Genomic DNA, 19928 nt, shown 5'->3' with positions numbered 1-19928 from the left:
AACATGTACTGTCCCCCAAAGCTACCAAATGTTACATTCGCAGATATCTTCAGCCGGGCTTTGAAGGTCGCGAACCGGGATCCCCTCATAATCGTTGGGGACTTTAATGCTCCCAGCACCTTAAGGGGGTACACACGTGAAGAGAAACGCGGACGCAAGTTGGCGGAGCTTGTTTCCACACTGGGCCTTACTCTTCACACGGATCCCGCGCAACCCACTCGTATAGGTAACTCCGTTACACGCGATACGTGTCCGGACCTCACCTTTACGAAAAATATTCGCTATGCAGATTGGAGGAACACCGAGGAATCCCTCGGTAGCTACCACTGCATAATTACCACTACAATCCATACCAAGCCACTCACAAGACCACAGGCCAATGCAAAACTACCCGACTGGACCAAATTTAGGAGCAGCTACACCAATCCTCAATCGATAATGGACCAAGGATACTCAACGTGGTCCCAACACCTAGTATCCCACTTGAAATCAGTCGAGCAAAATGTTCAACTCTCAGAGGCGAGCCCGGCGGTGGATAACCACCTCCTCCACCTCTGGGAGGCACGACACAGCCTAGTCCGCCGCTGGCGTCGTCAAAAACACAATCGGAAACTCAAAATTCGCATCGCGGATATCACCCAACAGGCGGCACAATACGCGGCCCAACTCGCCGACTCCAATTGGGTGCACCGATGCAACACTGCAGCTCGGCAAATGTCGAGTCGGAGTACGTGGCGCCTCTTCCGCGCCCTTATTGATCCGGCACAAACCCGTACTGAGACACAAAAACAGCTTCAAAGGGCTATACATAACTTCACTGGAGACACGGCCAAACTGGCCGATGCGCTCCGCGACAAATATTTGAGTATACACCAGGATCCCCGTGGTCAGGCGTACTCGTATACAGGTTCCGAGAACGCGGATTTGGATCAACCGTTCCAGCTCCATGACCTAAAAGCGGCCCTGGCTAAAATGAAGCGAGGTACAGCACCAGGCCGGGACAAGGTGACGGTAAAACTTATTGCCAACCTCCCAGATCCCGCCTACGAAACTCTCCTCGATTACTTCAACACTATCTGGATTGGAGGCACACCACTCCCCATAGATTGGAAAACGGCACTAGTAGCTTTTATTCCCAAGCCAGGTAAAGCCATTAACACCGACAACCTCCGGCCCATCTCCCTCACTTCGTGTGTGGGGAAGCTGATGGAGACTATGGTCCGCGACAGATTGTCGGCTTTTCTGGAACAGCAAAACATTTTCGCAGACACCATGTACGGTTTCCGCCCACACCGGTCCGCACAAGATGTCCTGTTGCAACTTCACAAGGAGATTCTCGACCCCATCGAGCACCCCAGCAATGATAAAGTAGCCGTCGCACTTGACCTGCGGGGGGCTTTCGACAATGTGACCCACGAGATCATCCTATCCCACTTGTCGCAAACAGACTGTGGACGCAATACTTTCAATTATATCAAACAATTCCTTACAGATCGCCAATCCTATATCCGGCTGCAAGACACAGAATATGGCCCATATCAACTTGGCACACTAGGGACCCCACAGGGAGCTGTCCTCTCGCCATTACTATTCAATCTGGCCATGATGAAGCTCCCTACCCAGCTGGCAGAGGTCGCCGGTGTGCAGCACGCTCTGTATGCGAACGACATCACCCTCTGGGCAACACAACAATCGGTTGGAGACATCGAGACCAACCTGCAACAAGCGGCAGCTATTGTGGACGAATACGCTCGTCGCTGTGGTCTTGAATGCTCCCCGAGCAAATCTGAATTTGTGCACATACGCCCCACTTCAAAGTGCACAACCAAAATTGCCCTTTCCCTACTTAGCGGACCGATACCTGAAACGAGGAGATCCGGGTACTGGGGCTTTTCATTCATCATAGGCGCAAGATAGACACTACCCTAAACAAGCTACGTAAGGTGGGGGACCAGGTGGGTCGGATGCTCCGCCGGGTGTCCAATAAAAGGGGGGGACTACGATGCAAAGATGCCCTGCGGCTGGCCAATGCATTCGTGACCAGCCGGATTTTATATTCGGCTCCCTACCTCCACCTACGCAAATGCGATGAGAATGCCTTAGAAGTAGTTCTCCGCAAGATTTATAAGAGAGCGCTCGACCTCCCCATAACGACGTCCAACAAGCGTCTCCTCGGTCTGGGGATGACCAACACTTTTGGGGAGCTTTCTTGGGATGGCGTTGCGCACACGAACAAACGTACACAGGAACGTACACGTATTAGCGCTCGTCCTGTCTCCTTCTCTGTCTTTGTCCTAGTTTTATGCGCTAGTCTTTTAATTAACTATGTCAAACCAACTAGCCCAGCTTTCCGCCTTGAGTACACAGGAAGAGGCAGAAGACAGAAAGAGCGCAAACTATCAACTAGATTTATTGCTTTCGCAACAGAATATATATGCAGCATACACACGTGCAAAACAGAATAGGGAAAGGGAAAAAAAGAAAGGGGGAAGGGGATATCAAGTCAGGCCTGCATAGGTCAGCGAAAGCTACGGATAAAATTCCTTTCCCTATCATATAAGGTGACCGAGGTATCGCTAATACAATTTCCGCCTTTTTCTCTGATGTGGAAAGCTTCTAAAAGTTCGCGGGCTATTTTGCTTTTGCTCTTGCCCAGAATCTTGATGTAATTGAGCATCGGCTCACAACCAGAGCATGAAATGCAATGGGCAGGCAAGTTAGCCCCGTCTCTTTTTCTTACAGATAGAGCATGCTCCCCTGCGCGCTAATTTATGCAGCGTCCAGTTTGGCCGACATACACGCGTCCACACTTGAGCGGGATTTGATACACCACGCCCGTGGCACATTTGACATATTGTTCCGCATGTTTTATTGTACATGCGCTCCGTGGGGCTCCTTCCTCGGCGATCCTGGAGCATAACCCAGCAAGCTTTTTTGGAGCCGAAAAAACCACCGGAACACCATGCTTGTTTGCCACTTTCTTTAAATTGTGGGCGACTTTGTGCATGTAAGGAAGCACCGTCGGCTTAGCACTCCGCAAGCGCTCAAGGTCACAGCTATGCTTGCCTTTCTTTGTCTTCTGGAGAAGGTTCTCGGCTACCGCTGTGATGAGCGAGCAGGGGAATCCGGCTGAAAGCAGCCTGGTGATCTGATTATGGAAGCTGGAATGCATTTCATGCTCACATGATTTGGTTAAGGATGATTCTAGGCACGAGTTTGATTCTAGGCACCTTTGGGGAGTTACGAGAAGCTCATCTTAACAATCAATACTTGCGCCTAAGCAAAACACCTGCGGGGAGCCGCCTTCTGACCCGCTTACACATATCCTATGCAACACATACAGAAGAACGGGTCCGCATCCCTGAAGCCTGGCGCTTTGCACTCCAGGTGCGACCCCTTCCGAAGAACATGACTGCAGACACCCATGATGGTCGCCGTCTGGCGCGGGCGGAGGCTATTTCTCAACAATATGGCCATAAGCCAGGTGTCTTCTATGTGGATGCGGCCGGCCCACACCATGGGGGTTGGTACACGGCGGCCGTCATCCACCAAAACACTACAGTTCAGGGCCTTACTTTCCGTGCCCCAAACATTACATTTGCGGAAGAGATCGCCATTGCACTGGCCGCCGCAGATCCAGAGTCCCGAGTCATTATTACGGACTCCAGGGGCGCCTGCCGCAATATTGAGCAAGGGTATATTCCAGACCGTGCTTTCAAAATTACCCTCCTAGTGTTTGTAAGGGGCGGGCCCTTCCGGCTCGCCCCATCGACCTCTCACTGTAAATAGGAATGAAAGTTTTCCTCCTCCTCCTCCGCCGACATCCGGCTTGCTCTCGGCGCCGCATCTTGGGAAAGCCTGGAATCAGGCGCCGTCGCACTGGCTGACACCAAAACCATCGCTTCGCTTGGTATAAAGGCGGGAGCGGCAGGATTCAGGGATGAGCACTAAAAAAAAAAGGCGTTTTTGTATATCTCTGCAAGATATTGTCAGAATACACTGCATGAAGAACACGCTCAGTGCTGCTTAATCTCAAGCACTTAAGTTTCATAAAGTTCGACTGACACTGAACAGCACACAGGATTATTTTGCATCTCACCCACATGTGTTGACTGCGCGTCCTTGTTCTCACGGGCCGACAGCTCTGACCGCTGAGATTCTTCGGTCGGTGAGAAGATGCAATGAGCAGCAAAACAGGTATCATTTTTAGAAATGAATACTGTCTTAGCGCACACAAGAGACGAAGCTAGCCTTGCTGAGAAAAGCAAAAAAAGCGCTTTTTTCAGCTAACAGTCAAGAAGTCCATCTTAAAATTCCGGGCTTTTTCTGTATATTTCTGCATAGTATCTGCCCGTCGGACTGCTAACGTGACAGAGTAAAATAGCAACCGGTAAGATATCCATTATGCAAGAAGTGCGAATGAGGCTGTGCTAACGATATGACCTGGAGCAACATCCGAAGGCAGAAAGTACTCTCCATAGCAAACTGATGTCATCTTCCGGGCACGTTGTGCACTGTAAACGAGGGCAAACAATTTGTGTAACATATACCCGGTGTCGATTCCAGGATCTTTTATAGATTCTCTCACACCACGAGCGCATAAGGTCAGTGTTTTACTGAAGTCTTACAAAGGCTGAGGTATCCTGAATTTTAATGTAGACGCGGACTCATAACTTCTACAGTGCCCCACACCGGCAAACTAAGAGCTGCAGAAATGAAGTACCTGAACTCACCTTTACATAAATGCGCATTATGACCGGTATTTTTGTTTGCAGAGGCCTCTAGGAAGGACTTCTTTGCCAGATACCCACTATGCCTGTGAGTGCTTCCTCTAAACGCGCCTGTCAAGCAGGGACTTGTATGGGTGCGTCCCAATACATGGAAACCGGTTTTCGTTTCTGTTCGGCTATTTTTTCAGAATTCCTGGCCTGCCGCCGCGGTGGCTCAGTGGATATGGCGCTCGGCTGCTGGCCCGAAAGACGCGGGTTTGATCCCGGCCGCGGCGATTAGAATTTCTTTGGAGGAGAAATTCTAGAGGCCCGTGTACTGTGCGATGTCAGTGCACGTTAAAGAACCCCAGGTGGTCGAAATTTCCGGAGCCCTCCACTACGGCGTCTCTCATAGCCTTAGTTGCTTTGGGACGTTAAACCCCATAACCCAAATAACCCAAACCCAGAATTCCTGGCCATTGTGGCAATGCCATGGGTGGAGGCAGTAGTATTGCAAGAAGAGGGATTGGAGGTTTAGTATAGCGTTTACACCCTACCGCTGTGGTGACTTTTTCAGTTCCTGCTGCCATTCGATTCTAACAAGCTTCCAAGAATCTATTCAGCCCTGAAGGGAAGGTGGCTCAGGCGGGGTGCAGAGGACCGATCCGGGACTCATTTTTGCCCACGGATTATCTGCCACATGATTGCCTACTTACGTACCCCCCCCGCCCCTTTTTTCCACCGGTTCGTATTAGTGAACATAGCACAGTGGTGGCCAGTGGCATCTGGAAAGGCTCCGCTCATAAGGAGACCACCAGTCACCTTCTGCTCCACCTAGGCTTCACCTATACAGGGGTAATCCGATTAGGCATGGTGGTGGTGGTGAAAACATTTATTTAGAAGGGACAGGAGGTATGTTTGGATCAGCCCGTAAGGGACCGATCCTTACAAACACTAGGTGGAGGTTCCTAGGTTGGGGCCCCAGTGGCGGTGGCCGCCGCCCCTTGTTGGGCATGTAAGTCTTGGCAGCCGGGCAGGGTTGCCTCCCAGTCCTCCGAGGTTGGGTTGGGGATAAGGGGAATGGCCGGGTTGGAGGGGCAGCCCTACACCATGTGATAGGTGTCCGAAGACACCGTACTGCAGTGCGGGCAGCTGCCACTAAAAGAGGGGTCAAAATAGAAGCAGCCGCTCATCCGCCTTCTTCAGGCCTTTACATGGGTTAGGGTAAAGGCGATGACTATCTTGATAATAGGTTGTAATATCTTTGAACGTATAGACCGGATTAAAATCGGGTTCCTGATCGGGTGGGAAGGAGAAAACAGCCCGGTGAGAGAGCGCGCGGGCGGCTGCGTCTGCTGCCTCGTTTACGGCGGGTGAGCGATGTGGTGCACAACAAGGGGATTAAGTAGATAAAAGAACCAGCGGCGTCTGTAATTGCTCTCGAGGTTAATGGAAACCACAAGAAGCTTATCTCTTTAGCTATTGTATGCCAGATTTATGGGGGTTTAACGTCCCAAAGCGACTCAGGCTATGAGGGACGCCGTAATGAATGGCTCCGGGAATTTCGACCACCTGGTGTTCTTGAACGTGTACTGACATCGTGCAGTACACGGGCCTCAAGAATTTCGCCTCCATCAAAATTCGACCGCCGCGGCCGGGATCTAACCCGCGTCTTTCGGGTCAGTAGCCGAGCGCCATAACCACTGAGCCACCGCAGCGGCTGTATTCCAGATTTATGTGAAATATTGAGTTTATTAGTCTCCGCCGTTCACATGCTTGCGTATGGTTTTGGTCTAATTGCTAACACTGCTCTATCTTATCATGCACAGAGTGAGATTAGCTTTCCTTCCTTTGTGTCAGTTATTATAAATATGTGAAACATAGGCGCAATGACCCAACCACGTTGTGCAACATTTACTTTCGGATGCATTCGTTGTCTCATACACCAGATACTAAAGAGCCCTCCCGTTGGATCAGTTACTGCGACGCTAGGCTACTGATCCCAAGTTCGGAAGTTCGATCCTGGCGTCCGCTTTTCGATGACGGCGGAATGCAAAGACGCGCGTGTCCTTTGTGATGTCAGCAAACGCTTAAGAAGCCCAGCTGGTATACGTTAATATGAAATACTCTGCTGCAGCGTCCCTGATAGCCCCTCCCCCCTTTCGCTTCGACAGGTTTATTCCCAGATATTGCTACTGCTATTACAAAATGAAGAATGTACGAATTCTTTCACCTTTTTTTTTTCAGAATGCGAACATTGTTGCACGCGACGGAAATAAGCAAGGAAAGGCGTGCTTGTGGAAGTGGTAGAGACACTCAAGAGAGAAAAAAATTAGAGCTATTACAGAAAGGAGCAATGCGGAAATGCATGCGCGCTCTGGCATGCCGTAATGATGACGCCCATAAAGACGCTACTGCGATCAAATATAACTGCGATGAAATGACTTTGTTATGCCTGTGCGCTGAGATTTTTCTGCTTATATATATATAAAAAAATATAGACGCCATCCGCCTGCGAGCGCCTTCGTCTCGCTGTTCTCGACCGCTGGACCTTGAATGCTCCCTTTAATGCTCTGCCTGTTGCTCTCGCTCTTTGGGTTCTTGGCGTCTGAGAGCAGAGCCTCATACTTGTTTAGCAGGAAGCGTTGTTGGGGCAAGTTGGTTCATATTACTTTAGAAAGATGGGATGCGCACATAAGACAATCACTAGAAAGAAGACGGGACGGGCGCAAACTAGCAACTGAGGTTTATTCAAGGAATCGACATTTACATAAGCATGTCAGCACTGGCGACAAAGGGCATCAAGGCAGATAGGGCGGATAAAAAACGAGATAAAAACACTATGTGGATTCAGGTCATCATGTTTTCGATTCAGTTCTTCTTGAGCATATTTTCGAGGAAACGTGTCTCTCTATTGCAAAGTTTGATTGATGTGTCACTGATGCAATCTTTTCCTTTCTTTTTGATGAAATATGCCTCGAGAATTTGCCGTGCTTTATCGTTACGGCACTTGCGTAGAATTTTGACTTGTGTCAGGAGAGGCATGCATTTGTGTTCTAGGCAATGTAACGGCAAGTGACGCTGCTCCTTGTTTTCGATTGACCTTTCGTGCTCACGAGTGCGGATATTGATACAGCGGCCTTTCTGTCCTATGTAAACCTTGCCACATGTTAACGGTATTTTATATATTACGCCAACCTGGCAGTCCACATAGAGGTTCTTCTGTTTCACGCCGCACTAATTTTTCTTCTTTCTGGAAGCATGTCTTCCGATGCGGGCACACAGGTGACTCAGCTGGCACGGTGCCGAGAAAACGAGTGGGACCCCGTGCTTGTTACCCACTTTCTTGAGATTGTGTGCGGTCCTGTGGATTAACGTACGGAACCACTACTGGTCTCTTAGATTGGTCAGACATATCAGTGTTGACATTCAGAGGAGCTTTCAACTTCTTTGCCAGCGTTTCAATCACTGCCAGCACAATCACATCAGGGAAACCAGCCTCCTTCAATCTCGATACCTGCATATCGAAGCTGGCCTGAATGGCATGGGAACAAGACTTTTTTAAAGCTTTCTCGATAATCTGTTTAGCAATGGCCCTTTTCGTGGTTTTAGAATGAGCGGAATCGTAGGGTAATAATTGTTTTCTTTTTTTTTTTGTGCGGGGGCAAAAACACCAACACACATGGCCATGAGAGAAAGTAAGTTTAATATCTAGGAACTGCAGAGTGTTATTGACAGGGAGCTCATGGGTGAAGGTTAAACATGAGGCGTTACTCTCTATGACATTTAAAATTTCAGCAATGGCATCGTCATACATAAAATCGGGCTGTTTCTTCAAAAGGATAAGGAAGTCGTCAACATATCTAAAAACATGGACAACACCACTGTTCAGTACACCAGTCAAGGTGCGGTTAATACTGGATAAAAAGATGTTGCACAAAACTGGTGCTACGCACGACCCTATGCACACTCCCTGTCGCTGCAGAAAAGTCTGGTTGTCAAACGTGATAAAAGTAGCGTTCAAGTAAAATTCTAATAGAGCTAGGAAACTGTCTACAGGGATGCCTGTTGCGTCCTGAAAACCTATGGCTCCGTTTGCTTCAATGCAGCTACGAACGGATTGAAAAAGCGGCTGATGTGGTATGGCATAGAATAAATCTTCCACATCAACAGAAAAGCCAAATCCGATAGTGTCGTTTGTCTGTAGACGCGCTATGACGTCCTCAGAATTCTTTGTGGCGAAAGGATCCTCAATTTTCAACATGTTGAAATGCTTCTGCAGAAAGAGACTAATTTCGTGCTGCCAGGTCCCTTTTTCACTGACTATGGCCCTGAAGGGCACTTCATTCTTATGCGTTTTAGCAGCAAAGAACACAGACAGACTGGCTTGCTTACTGTTCTTAATCACATGGGAGAGTTTCACTAATTCAAGATCACGACATAAAGAGGCTGCATTATTCTTAACACGCGTGCATTTCACAGATACCCTTTTGAAGTTCTTGAGTACAGCTGCTGTTGCTTTTTCGTTGAAAAGGCCAGAGGGTAGAACAACAAAACCACCTTCTTTGTCTGATTGGACGAGTTGGAGGTTGTTCTTAACAAAGTAGGTGTAAACACTTTTTGATGGGTCTTTTTTGCTAGCAGTCTTGTTCACTGACCTTGCCAAGCTGTCAACGCCGTCCAACAGGCACCTTTCCTCGTCTTCCGGACCTGCTTTCCCTGATATCTGGCGGTTGGTGGCTAGCCATTCATGGGGCTTCATGGTTGGTTCTAGGCAGAATTTCGGGCCTTTCTTCAGAAGTGATGACACGTTGTCCGGGACTTTTCCTCCGCCCAAACACAGCAGGTTACCTCGTTGTGGCCTGTTCTTCACCTTAAAGCGTGGGAGCACTTGACTGAGCGTAATGTCGATTCCTTGAATAAACCTCAGTTGCTAGTTTGCGCCCGTACCGTCTTCTTTTTTGTGATTGTCTCATGTGCGCATCCCATCTTTCTAAAGCTCATACTTGTTGGCGTTCTTTCGTAGAACGCTTGTGCGACGGCATACGTAGGACATTCACAGAAATCCGCCTCGGCTACATCGACTGTAGGCGGGGGGAAGTGGGGTTCAAGGTTGACGAAGATGCATTTCTACGATTTAGTGCCCGGATGTGCCCCAATAACGCAGCAAAAACAGCCACCATAATTTAACGTCCAATAGGATTCGAACCATTCATGATGCAACAGAGAAGGTTTATTTACCGATGTCTTCGGATTCTCAGCCATCTTCGAAGCTTTATTTATAGATGTTGCGTGGAGTATATAAGAACCTCCGTGACCCTCGTCGTGCCTAACTTGACCGCTTCGAATTCAGCGATCTTGGCATACGGCCTCACGCACCCTTGCTCTGCACAGGACATAAAAACTATAGGGGCACTTTGGCAGCCTAATTGTGCTAGGCGAAAGCCTTTGTCGTCGTTCTACTTCGACTGCCAATGACTGCCTATGTTTTTTACGGTTGCACCGCTTAGGAGCCATCCTCCTCCATTAGCTGCCGCACATCGACTGACGACGGAGCAGCGCACGAAGAAGATGACGTCACCTTTTGGCAGCTGCACTCGTCGATGAGTCACCCCAGGCGCTGGATGTAACGCCGGACGGACGGACGAGATTGTTATTTAGAAATTGGACGCAATGTTTTCAGTTATGTTCAGAGATAAAGCGCCACAGGATTACTTGTTTGTCTCGGGTTGTGTGTGAGTAGGGCTTATCAGCTTGTTAATAAACTATTATCCCGGCACTTTAAATCATTTACTTATCGTCAACCATATATTTACATTTTTTAGAACGGTCGATATATTGAAACCTTGCTTTTTCATGTTTAGTTGCTCTTTATAGTATAAACAAATACAAATTTCTTTGGTAGTCCGGTTTTTTTTTCAAGGTATTACAGTACCTGAGTCCAAACTTGAGGTACCTCAAAAATTAACAAGGTGTGGTTTGGGCTAGTGAAAACGCGCAGGGAACGATGTAGACGAAGGCTTGTCTGTGTCTCTTCTCGGATTTGTCTTCGTCGTTTCCTGCGTGCTTTGTTGTCAAGAATACCTAAATCGTTCTCAAGATAAGTGCGCACTGGACGTTCTCTGTTCATCATTCTCATGAAAGAAACTGCGCAATCACGTGCATAACTAACTTCTTCACGGTATGGCGTGATTTAACTTCTGCAGTATGCACAAAACTCGCTAAACGCGCTATGAGAGGGAGGAAACATTATACTTCAGGCAGGTGCACGCTAGTTGATGGACGCGCGTCAAATGCAATCAGGAACAGTAAAGTTAATTGGAAGGTAGCACCTCCTTATATGTTTCCTCCGATCCCTTTGCATAGTGGAGAAAGTTACGGGCGCAGGTCGATCAGGTATCGCTTGGAGTCACCGGCATTTATTTACTTTGTTGCTTTACCACACTCGCCAGTGGCGAAATATGCAGAACAAGAGGAGTGTAATTAAATGGAAAATTTGCTGCACTAAGAATAACGACAAACTTGTCCTGTCCTTGTTCCTGTCCCGATGACGGCGTCAAGTTCATCAGAAAATGCCGATTGAGGCAAAATATATGGGTCGAAAAAGTACATGGACCGCGCAATCGAATATGAAGCTTTACTGTTGTGAAGCTTAAGCCGGCACTGGAAAAAATAAAGATTTCGACAAACATGCTCTGCCCTTCTTAGGATCTGCCTAGAGAGTGAACCATTATTTGCGTAACTGCTTAGGATTCTCTCCACATTCATCCACTTGGGACACTACACTCCACTACTAAAAAGACATAAATCTTCCCTATGACAACACTGGAGAAAGTTTTCGTACACTTTTTGTTCCAGGCATGTCTTTCACTAGCACGTAACTACGCCTTCTTCGACGCGTATACACAGCTAAATACAACCCTAACTGCTGCCCGTTCTTATTTCTACCGTATCCCATACTCACCAGCATGCGCCAACTGTCCCGAACCATATGCAAATTTAGAACATTTCCTTTTCTTCTGTACCATTGCCATTCAGTCCCTTCATTTTTCATACCCTCCGACGTGGCGGGCTTGGCTAGCCTCGGGCCAGCTGACCGAACAGTTGGCTTCGGTGACCCTGGCCCAGGACATCCTCGACGTTCAAAATGCGTTGAATAAGGTCCCCTTTCTCTCTGTCCCGTTGCTGCTATTGCAAGGTTTTCAGAAACGATAAATGTGCTTCATTTACTTTACCTTCCCATAGTACCTATTCCACCTTCTAAGCCACCTTGAGCTAAAACTCGAAACTAGTGATGTTTCTGGCAACGCATTTCCGCTGTTCTTGGAGCAGCAAACCAACGATACGGGACAATTTTTAACGCCGCCTATAAATCGCGCACTGTAGCACAGCGTCGAGTGAGGAATACAGAGTTGCATAAGCGACGTGCTTCGTAAATGCCCTCAAGGGCTCACGGAAAAACCTCTTCTGTGGTCACTTCCTGACACTGCGTAGAGCTTCTGCCACCGATGGTCAGCTCGCTCGGTTGTGGTTGCCTTGCTTACGTCGTTCTCAGCGCGAATATCGGCATCACCGCTACTCAAGCTGCGTTCTTTTGTGACACAAATGCAAACGTGTCCGGTAAGCTTGTGCTGTTACGATTCACTAGCGGCATACACAGCTCGACGCCATCAGGTTACGCAGCGTGTTTTGATATGTACTCAAGAATAAATCATTTTCGGGCTTCGCCCAATCATCATGGGGCACTGAAAACTGCCATAGCGAATCGCCGAGCTTAAGTCTTCCGCGAAGCTCAAAGGGCACAACAAGAGAAAAGGAGGAAGACCAAGCTGCACGTAAACATATTAGACTTGCCCACGTGCCATACAGTCACCACAATACCTACAACTGTGATTCATACCCACTCTGGTGACTATATTATCAGGAGAGCTTGGCCGCTCTTTCTGTTCCACTCCGCACAATACTGCGGCTAATGCTCGTTCCCATATCGCACACGTGTTGGGCGATATGGGCTCAGACGGCCAACTTCAGACGACGACCCGGAGCAGGGCTGAAGGAGATTTCATTCTCTCTCGCTTTCTCTCTCTCTCTCTCTCACACACACACACACACACACACACACACACGCACGCACACGCACGCACGCACGCACGCACGCACTTTTTCTTTGTTGAGGATTGAATCATTCACATACATGTATATATGCACTAGCCGCCTTTTGTGTTAAAAAAACGCCCCCAAGGTATCTCGAGCGGTTTTTTTTGCTTACTTCTGCCTCTTATTCTCGAGTCACAGGAACGCTGATTACAATCGGTGCAAGCGAGACAACGGTGAACGAGGTGCGTGCCCTCCTTATCAAGCAGGTTTTTTGCTACTACCTGAATCGGTCATTGACGCAACGTCCCGTCTGGCCGATGTGCGATTTGTCACAGGACATGAGGATCTCGTACACGTACAAGATTACCCACAGCCTGAGAAAGGTGGCTTATCAGTTCAACGCGCTGTTGGATATTCAGCCCCATAAAACTTAGTCTGCTCAGCCATCGTATCACTTGCGAATGTAAAACGCAGGCTTGTCAAAGAAGCATGAATAGCGTTCCATTGAGTGTGGCACGGAAGGCGTAAGCGGGACTCCTTGTAAATCGCGTCCCCGTGGTGTGACAATATTTGACAGAAGCAAAAAAAAAAAACTGCTCAAGAAACATCGGCGGCGTTCTTTTATCACAAAAACGGGACAAGATTGTGTAAGTGACGCGTCTATTGTGTTATACAGTGCAGAGATTTTTCTGTCGCACCTGGTCTGATCAGTTCCTGCTTTCTGCTTAAGAAAACTCCTTGTAAGGTGCGCCCTCGCAGACCGGTGGATATATATGTATATGAATGGTTCAACCTTCAATGAAGAAGTTGTGAGTAGCACCCGTATTCTACTCTTGTCACGTCCTTTGGTGTACATGAGATAAATGTGGTGCGTCTTATTCATTCATGTAACTTTGTCTGCTTGCTTTTCTGTTCATTTATTTTGTATATCTCAAGGGCCCCTCGGGAATAAAATTACTTGAGCTGTGGGTATGAAAAACACGGGCCGAATCCTCAAACAGTCCAACCACAATAAAGAACTAATTGGCTGAACTGAAGTAAAACATGTCCGGCTAGTTTCCCACGGTTGTCACGTTCATACGCTGTTGGTTCTTAGAATAAGTTGTAAGGAGAATGGTTGAGCAGAGATGGCATCCTAAAATATCCCATTATCTTAAGTGTGACCTAAACTTAAAGACTTCAGAGACCATGAAACACAAAGCCATAGGTAACACTGCAACAATGCTTTTGGCGCTTTTCGAAAATCGATGTCCTGAGTGGGCCATGTTCTCATTTTTTAAACATGTTGACAGTGCTTTCAAGTCGAATTTCTGTTGTTAACAGTCCAAGAACAGGACGAAGTAACGAAAGACTGGAGAGCTAGAACTTGCGTTGTCTGTGTTCATGTTTTCAACCAGAGTAGTAATAACAGCCCTGGCATAATCATATCTGACTCTAAGCCCACTTGTCCACCATCCTTCTCGCCCACAGGTGACCCCGCCTTCTGCCCTCCTTGAATTGGCAACCAGTGGAAGAAGCAAGGATGCCCCAAACACGCGTCAAGCCCTTCTACCAAGTCATTGACGGGGTCGAAAGATGCCCGCTGATCACACCAGACCGTATCAAGGACATCCTGAACTTCGTGCCAAAGAAAGGGGACATTCTGCAGCTTTCTTATCCGAAGGCAGGCGCCCACTTGGTACAGTTCACTGTGCAGGCGATCCTTCAGGACGGCCAACCAGTGCAGAATTATGATGATTTCACGACGGCCACTTGCCTGCTTGACTATATCGGCCTGCGTGACTGGGACCGTCCTACCACTATTCCCTACGGTCTGTACATGTCGCACGTGCTACCGCCCCCTGAGAACTTCAACCCCGAGGCCAAGTACATCTACGTCGCCCGGAATCCCTGGGACTGCTGCGTCTCCTTTTACCACATGGCGAAAGCTCTCGACGTGTATTGCTTCCAGGAGGGAACCTTTGAAGACTTCTTCGACTCCTTCTTGGAAGGGGACTTCGGCTACGGGGACTACTTCGAGCACCTGCTGACCGGATACAACCTCAAGGACAAACCGAACACCCTGTTCCTCACCTACGAAGACATGAAGCGAGATACTCGCGGCACCGTGATGCGCATTGCGCGGTTTCTGGGAGAGAGCTATGCCCGGGCTCTGGAAAAGAACAAAGGCGAGCTTCTGGAACACATCCTAGAGAAGCTTACGGTGGACCGCATGAGGAGCATTCTCGTCCTCAACCTAGCCGCCCACAAGGACCCGAGAATAGATGTGAGGCTGAAGGAAAAGAACGTGACTGCGTTCGAAGGTTACGAGGGATGCCGCACAATGTTTCCTTTCGTGAGGAAGGGCGAGGTCGGAGGCTGGAAGAACTACTTTAGTCCCGAGCAGCTCCGTCGCATGGAAGAGGCTATCGTGCACAAGACCCGTGGCTCAGACGTCATGGACCTGTGGCACGAAATTCGCGAGGAGGCCCGCCGACTGCTACAAAAAGAAATGTAACGAAGATGACAGATGTGTTGTGTGTGGTAAATCTGTATAAAAAATTGAACACCTCATACTCAAATGCGATGGTGTCCACTGGGATGTTGATGCAGACACAGTCACTCTTCCCGATACCCATGGGTTTAGAGATAACAATGATCATGTAAATATATCTGCTGTGGAAGAGAGCAAAAAGCGATTGGAAGATTGATGGCTGAAAAGGGCAGATGAGACATAAGGTTAGAAGTGTAGGAAACCGTAGTGAAAGAAATTGGCGAATGTCAATGACAATTTACAACGCAGTTAAACAAAAATAAAGGAAAAAGCTGAGCATGGTGCAATTTCCACGACCCTGTTTCAAACGGGATACTACTATCCATACATCCGTCCGTCCGTCCGTCCATCCATCCGTCCGTCCGTCCGTCCGTCCGTCCGTCCGTCTGTCTATCGTTAGGCCGTCGTAAATCGTTTTTTGGGCGGATGCCGCCAGCAAGCGGACCACGCGTTTTCAGCCTCCGCCCAGCCGTGGGGCGGAAATGTGTTTTACGATCGCTTTGCTGCTTGCGGACGAGCCGGATGGTTTGAGCGTTCCGACTGGCGCTCCCAGCAGTGCCTTCCGTCTAATCGCGTGCGGCGGTACAGGCATGTGTTTGTAGCGAAACACGCAGATATCTTGCGTTAGAAATTACCCGTATTAATTGTGGCGTATTCGAGACATATCCGTTGCGTCAACGCTGCTTTTGCTGCAGGATTTTCGTTGAAGGTAAAATCATGGTCGGCTCTGATGGCACGGATCTCGGTTCAGCCGACCCTGACGGTCGCGAACCAATTCGCGACAAAACTTTGCAACATCGAAGGCTAATCCGATCATATGAAATGTTGTGGGAAACGATACGTATTTGGACCATTTCTACCCAATAGACTGGAAAACGCGTCGCATCGAAATCGAGTACTCCTCCTCGTTCGACGATACGTTCTCACAACAGCCTTTGATTTCTGCCCCAAAATAACAGTATGCTGCCTGCTCTGAAAGTTACGCTGCCCCGACGGTTTCAAAACGACGGCGCGATTGAAATTCTCGATCGGGCCAGGATGGAATATAGGCTGCTAACAACCGTCCGTAATTATAATCAAGATAATCACATTTTTTAAATAAATAAGATTACATACCTAAATTTTAGTCCGTTATTGAGAATAGCACACTGCAGTGTGTTTGCATTGCTGACAGAAAAAAAATAATTGCACTGGCAGCCTTTCCCAAGCATTTTTCACAGTCACTGTAATATGTAAACGGTCTATCTCCTTAGCTCCCTATACTTTTACTGCAAAATACATGCTTACCTATTCAGTACATAAGATGTGTGCGTCTGAATGGTGCAGGCATTAAACATTCACAATTTAGCAAAACATTGCTGTAAAACACAAATGGTAATGCATATGAGAAATTATGTTTCCAGCTACATGGAACAGGTAAAATCAGTTGTAACTAAAGCAGTTCTACGTTTCACAGAACAGTGACACTGCAACAATAGTGACTTATTTTTGTGATGTTTTTCAGGTCATTATTAACGCCAAAATAGAAATAGCACTGTGCGGCTGCAAAGGGGCTTAGACGTGCATCACTGGGCAAAGTGCATGACTTTGTTCTGCACAGCGTTAACTGTTAACTGATGTTCATACCACTTCATTATCATCATCAGCCTGACTACGCCTACTGCAGGGTAAATGCCTCTCGCATGTCTCTCCAATTAACTCTGTCGTTTGCCAGTGGCGGCCTCCGTATCCCCGCAAGCTTCTTAATCGCATCCGCGCACCTAACTTTCTGCTGCCCCCTGCTACGTTTGCTTTCTCTCGGAATCCACTCCGTTACCCTTAAAGGGATACTGAGGCGGTTTTCGAATCAGCTAATTTTTTAGGGTTTTAAAGTAGTGTCATTGCTGATCCCGTCTGTGGAATTATTTTTTCGATTTTTGCTAAAACAGTGGCGCAATCACCAATTGAACGCGCGATGTTTAAATCTCCCGCGTCCCGCGCGTGCGCAGGAGAGGAGAACAGCGGAGAGGGAAACCTCGTCCATCTCGGCCAACGTGACGTCACGTTGAGGAGCCGGGGATACTTCGGCGCGCCCGAGAGAGCTTTCAGCGCGCGTTATTTCTCGTGCTACATGCGTTGTTCCTAGTACTGCGTGCGTTGTGACGTACAAAGCGTGTTAGCCGACCTTGAGAATCAGATTCAACACGAGGTACTACTTTGCGTTCGTGTCCACGAACAACTACGCCCGCGACTGTGTCGTCTTTCGCTGTTTTCCGCAAGATCATACGCTCGCAGCGCAAGCGCTCGCTGCTGTGACGAAGAATTCAAGCCGACCAAAGCAAGCGTACTCTGCACGAAGCACTTTCGTAAGAGCGGCTACATGCAGAGCTTGTCCCTAATGTGATCTCTGGAGATTTCTATCGTGGCTGAACCATGACGCAGTTCCTTTGATTTCCTCGCGCATGAGAGGCGTGTCACCATTCCGAAGAAGCGCCTCTTCTAAAAGTAGAAACATGCTCACTAAGCCCCTGCAGAAACCTAATAGAGGCTCAAGCATGTGTTGCTCTTCTCAGCTTAGGTTCGGCCAGACCACCTGAGGCTTGCTCAGCAAGGCCCAGTTAGTGATATTATACTCGGTTCGACGTGCACAAGCAAGCAAGCAAGCAGCTAGCAAGCAAGCAGCAAGCAAGCAAGCAGCAAGCAAGCAAGCAAGCAAGCAAGCAAGCAAGCAAGCAAGCAAGCAAGCAAGCAAGCAAGCAAGCAAGCAAGCAAGCAAAGCAAAACACAATAAAGCAAAACAAGCAAGCATCGAAGCATATGCGGCATCTCGTTTAATCGTAGCTAAGCGATTAAAATGAAAGCGTTCGAAGTTCTGATTTCGGATGCAAATTTAACAGAGAAATGAATGCCAACCAAGTTTTTGCACAAAAACACCATGTTTCGCAACCTTACTCGGTTTCTTCATCAAGTTGTGGCAGCGGACGAGTTGCAGCTAGATTGGCTTTTAAACACACATATAGTTGGCCACTACTTCACTGAACCTAAGCTGCAAATCTATAGGAAGGGCGAACGTTTCCGAGGCAGCGATTAATATTTTCTGGCATCTGCTGAACGCGCCACGAGTGAAGCAGCAGCCTTGTGCGCGTATTTAGCTTGGTTTCCAGCTCACAATGATTCCGTCACTATCCTGTGGTCAGCCGCCGCGGTGGCTCAGTGGTAATGGTGCTCAGCTGCTGACCCGAAAGACGCGGGTTCGATCCCGGCCGCGGCAGTTGAATTTCTTTGGAGGAGAAATTCTAGAGGCTCGTGTACTGTGCGATGTCAGTGCAGGTTAAAGAACCCCTGGTGGTCGAAATTTCCGGAGCCCTCCACTACGGCGTCTCTCATAGCCTTAGTCGCTTTCGGACGTTAAACCCCATAAACCAAACCATAAACCAAACCTATCCTGTGGTCACATGCCTCGCACTGCGCTGTGGTCACTGCGCTTCACTAATTCTGACATCAGCTTTGTGCTGCTTCATCGTTTCCTTGAAATACTTTCTTGCCCCAACCCACGCCGGGTAGTGAGATTAGGATTTTTTGTACACAGCGCTTTGGGCATTTTCTTTAGGATGACGCTCTTTCGGGCGAGCCAGGAGGCATCCGGTGGTGGTAATTGACTTGAGTATTGTTCGCACCCCTTCCTTTCCGAGAATACCAGCCGAGGTTGTGCTAGCACCTTTTACGCATGGTCTGCATACGCGTCTTTCACGCTGGCGTATGCTTGTGCTAGGCGCAGAATTTTTTGCTCGTGTCTTTTCTGCTTTCAGGTGATACGTGGAATGAACAAACTGTAGTATCCTTTTCTTTGGAGGTCAGTAAAAAAATAGTCGCCATATTCGCTTTTACAAAGCCACAGAAAGCTGCGATCTGCACTAAACGCAGCGCCGGATCCGCATCGGCAGCTTCTCCAGTCCTCAAAATGTCGTCACGACCTCTGTTGACCAATCACGGGCGGCGGCACGCCGCGCGGCGTGCCCCGCGGCACAGGCCGCATATTTCTGCTAAAAAAGGCAATTCGCGCTTGTTTTTGCCTTATTTGGATGCGATATTCGAGCATACAGCATGAAAAACTATAGGACGCCGCTGCCAGCCTGATTTTCAGAAAAAGTGCTTCAGTCTCCCTTTAAGGACCAGCGGTTATCTTGCCTTCGCAGTACATGCCCTGCCCAAGCCCATTTATTCCTCTTGATTTCAACTAGAATGTCGTTAACTCGCGTTTGTTCCCTCACCTACTCCGCCCGCTTCCGATCTCTTAACGTTACATCTATCATTTTCTCTCCATAGCTCGCAGCGTTGTCCTTGACTTAAGCTGTACCCTCTTTGTTGCCTCCACGTTTCTGCCCCATAGGTGAGTACCGGTAAGATACAGCTGGTGTATACTTTTCGCTTGAGAGATATTGGTTAACTGCCATTCATGATCTGAGAAAACCTGCCATATGCGCTCCGCCCAATTCTTATTCTTCTAGTTATTTTCCTCATGATTCGGATCAGCGGTCACTACCTGCCGTAAGTAGATATATTCTCTTACTACTTCCAGCACCTCGCTACCAATTGCGAACTACTGTTCT

At 48.3% G+C, this 19928-nt stretch overlaps 1 protein-coding gene across 1 annotated transcript; it reads left to right on the top strand.

The window, feature by feature from the left end:
• The first annotated feature begins 12958 nt into the window (after nt 1-12958).
• LOC149361167 (sulfotransferase 1C2-like) lies at nt 12959-15303 on the top strand. Its single transcript, XM_089568013.1, has 2 exons — nt 12959-13453; nt 14277-15303. Exon 2 carries the CDS (start codon nt 14329-14331, stop codon nt 15301-15303), a length of 975 nt encoding a protein of 324 aa, XP_089424139.1. The 5' UTR covers nt 12959-13453; nt 14277-14328.
• Nucleotides 15304-19928: the final 4625 nt, after the last annotated feature.

This window comes from Amblyomma mixtum, chromosome 2 (genome assembly GCF_055824585.1).
Source record: "Amblyomma mixtum isolate Tamu chromosome 2, ASM5582458v1, whole genome shotgun sequence".
Taxonomy (NCBI): domain Eukaryota; kingdom Metazoa; phylum Arthropoda; class Arachnida; order Ixodida; family Ixodidae; genus Amblyomma; species Amblyomma mixtum.
This window is presented reverse-complemented; position numbering and strand designations above follow the sequence as displayed.

Excerpts from the sequence above, each read along its gene's own strand:
- LOC149361167 (XM_089568013.1), top strand. The coding sequence starts at position 14,329 with ATGCCCCAAACACGCGTCAAGCCCTTCTACCAAGTCATTGACGGGGTC.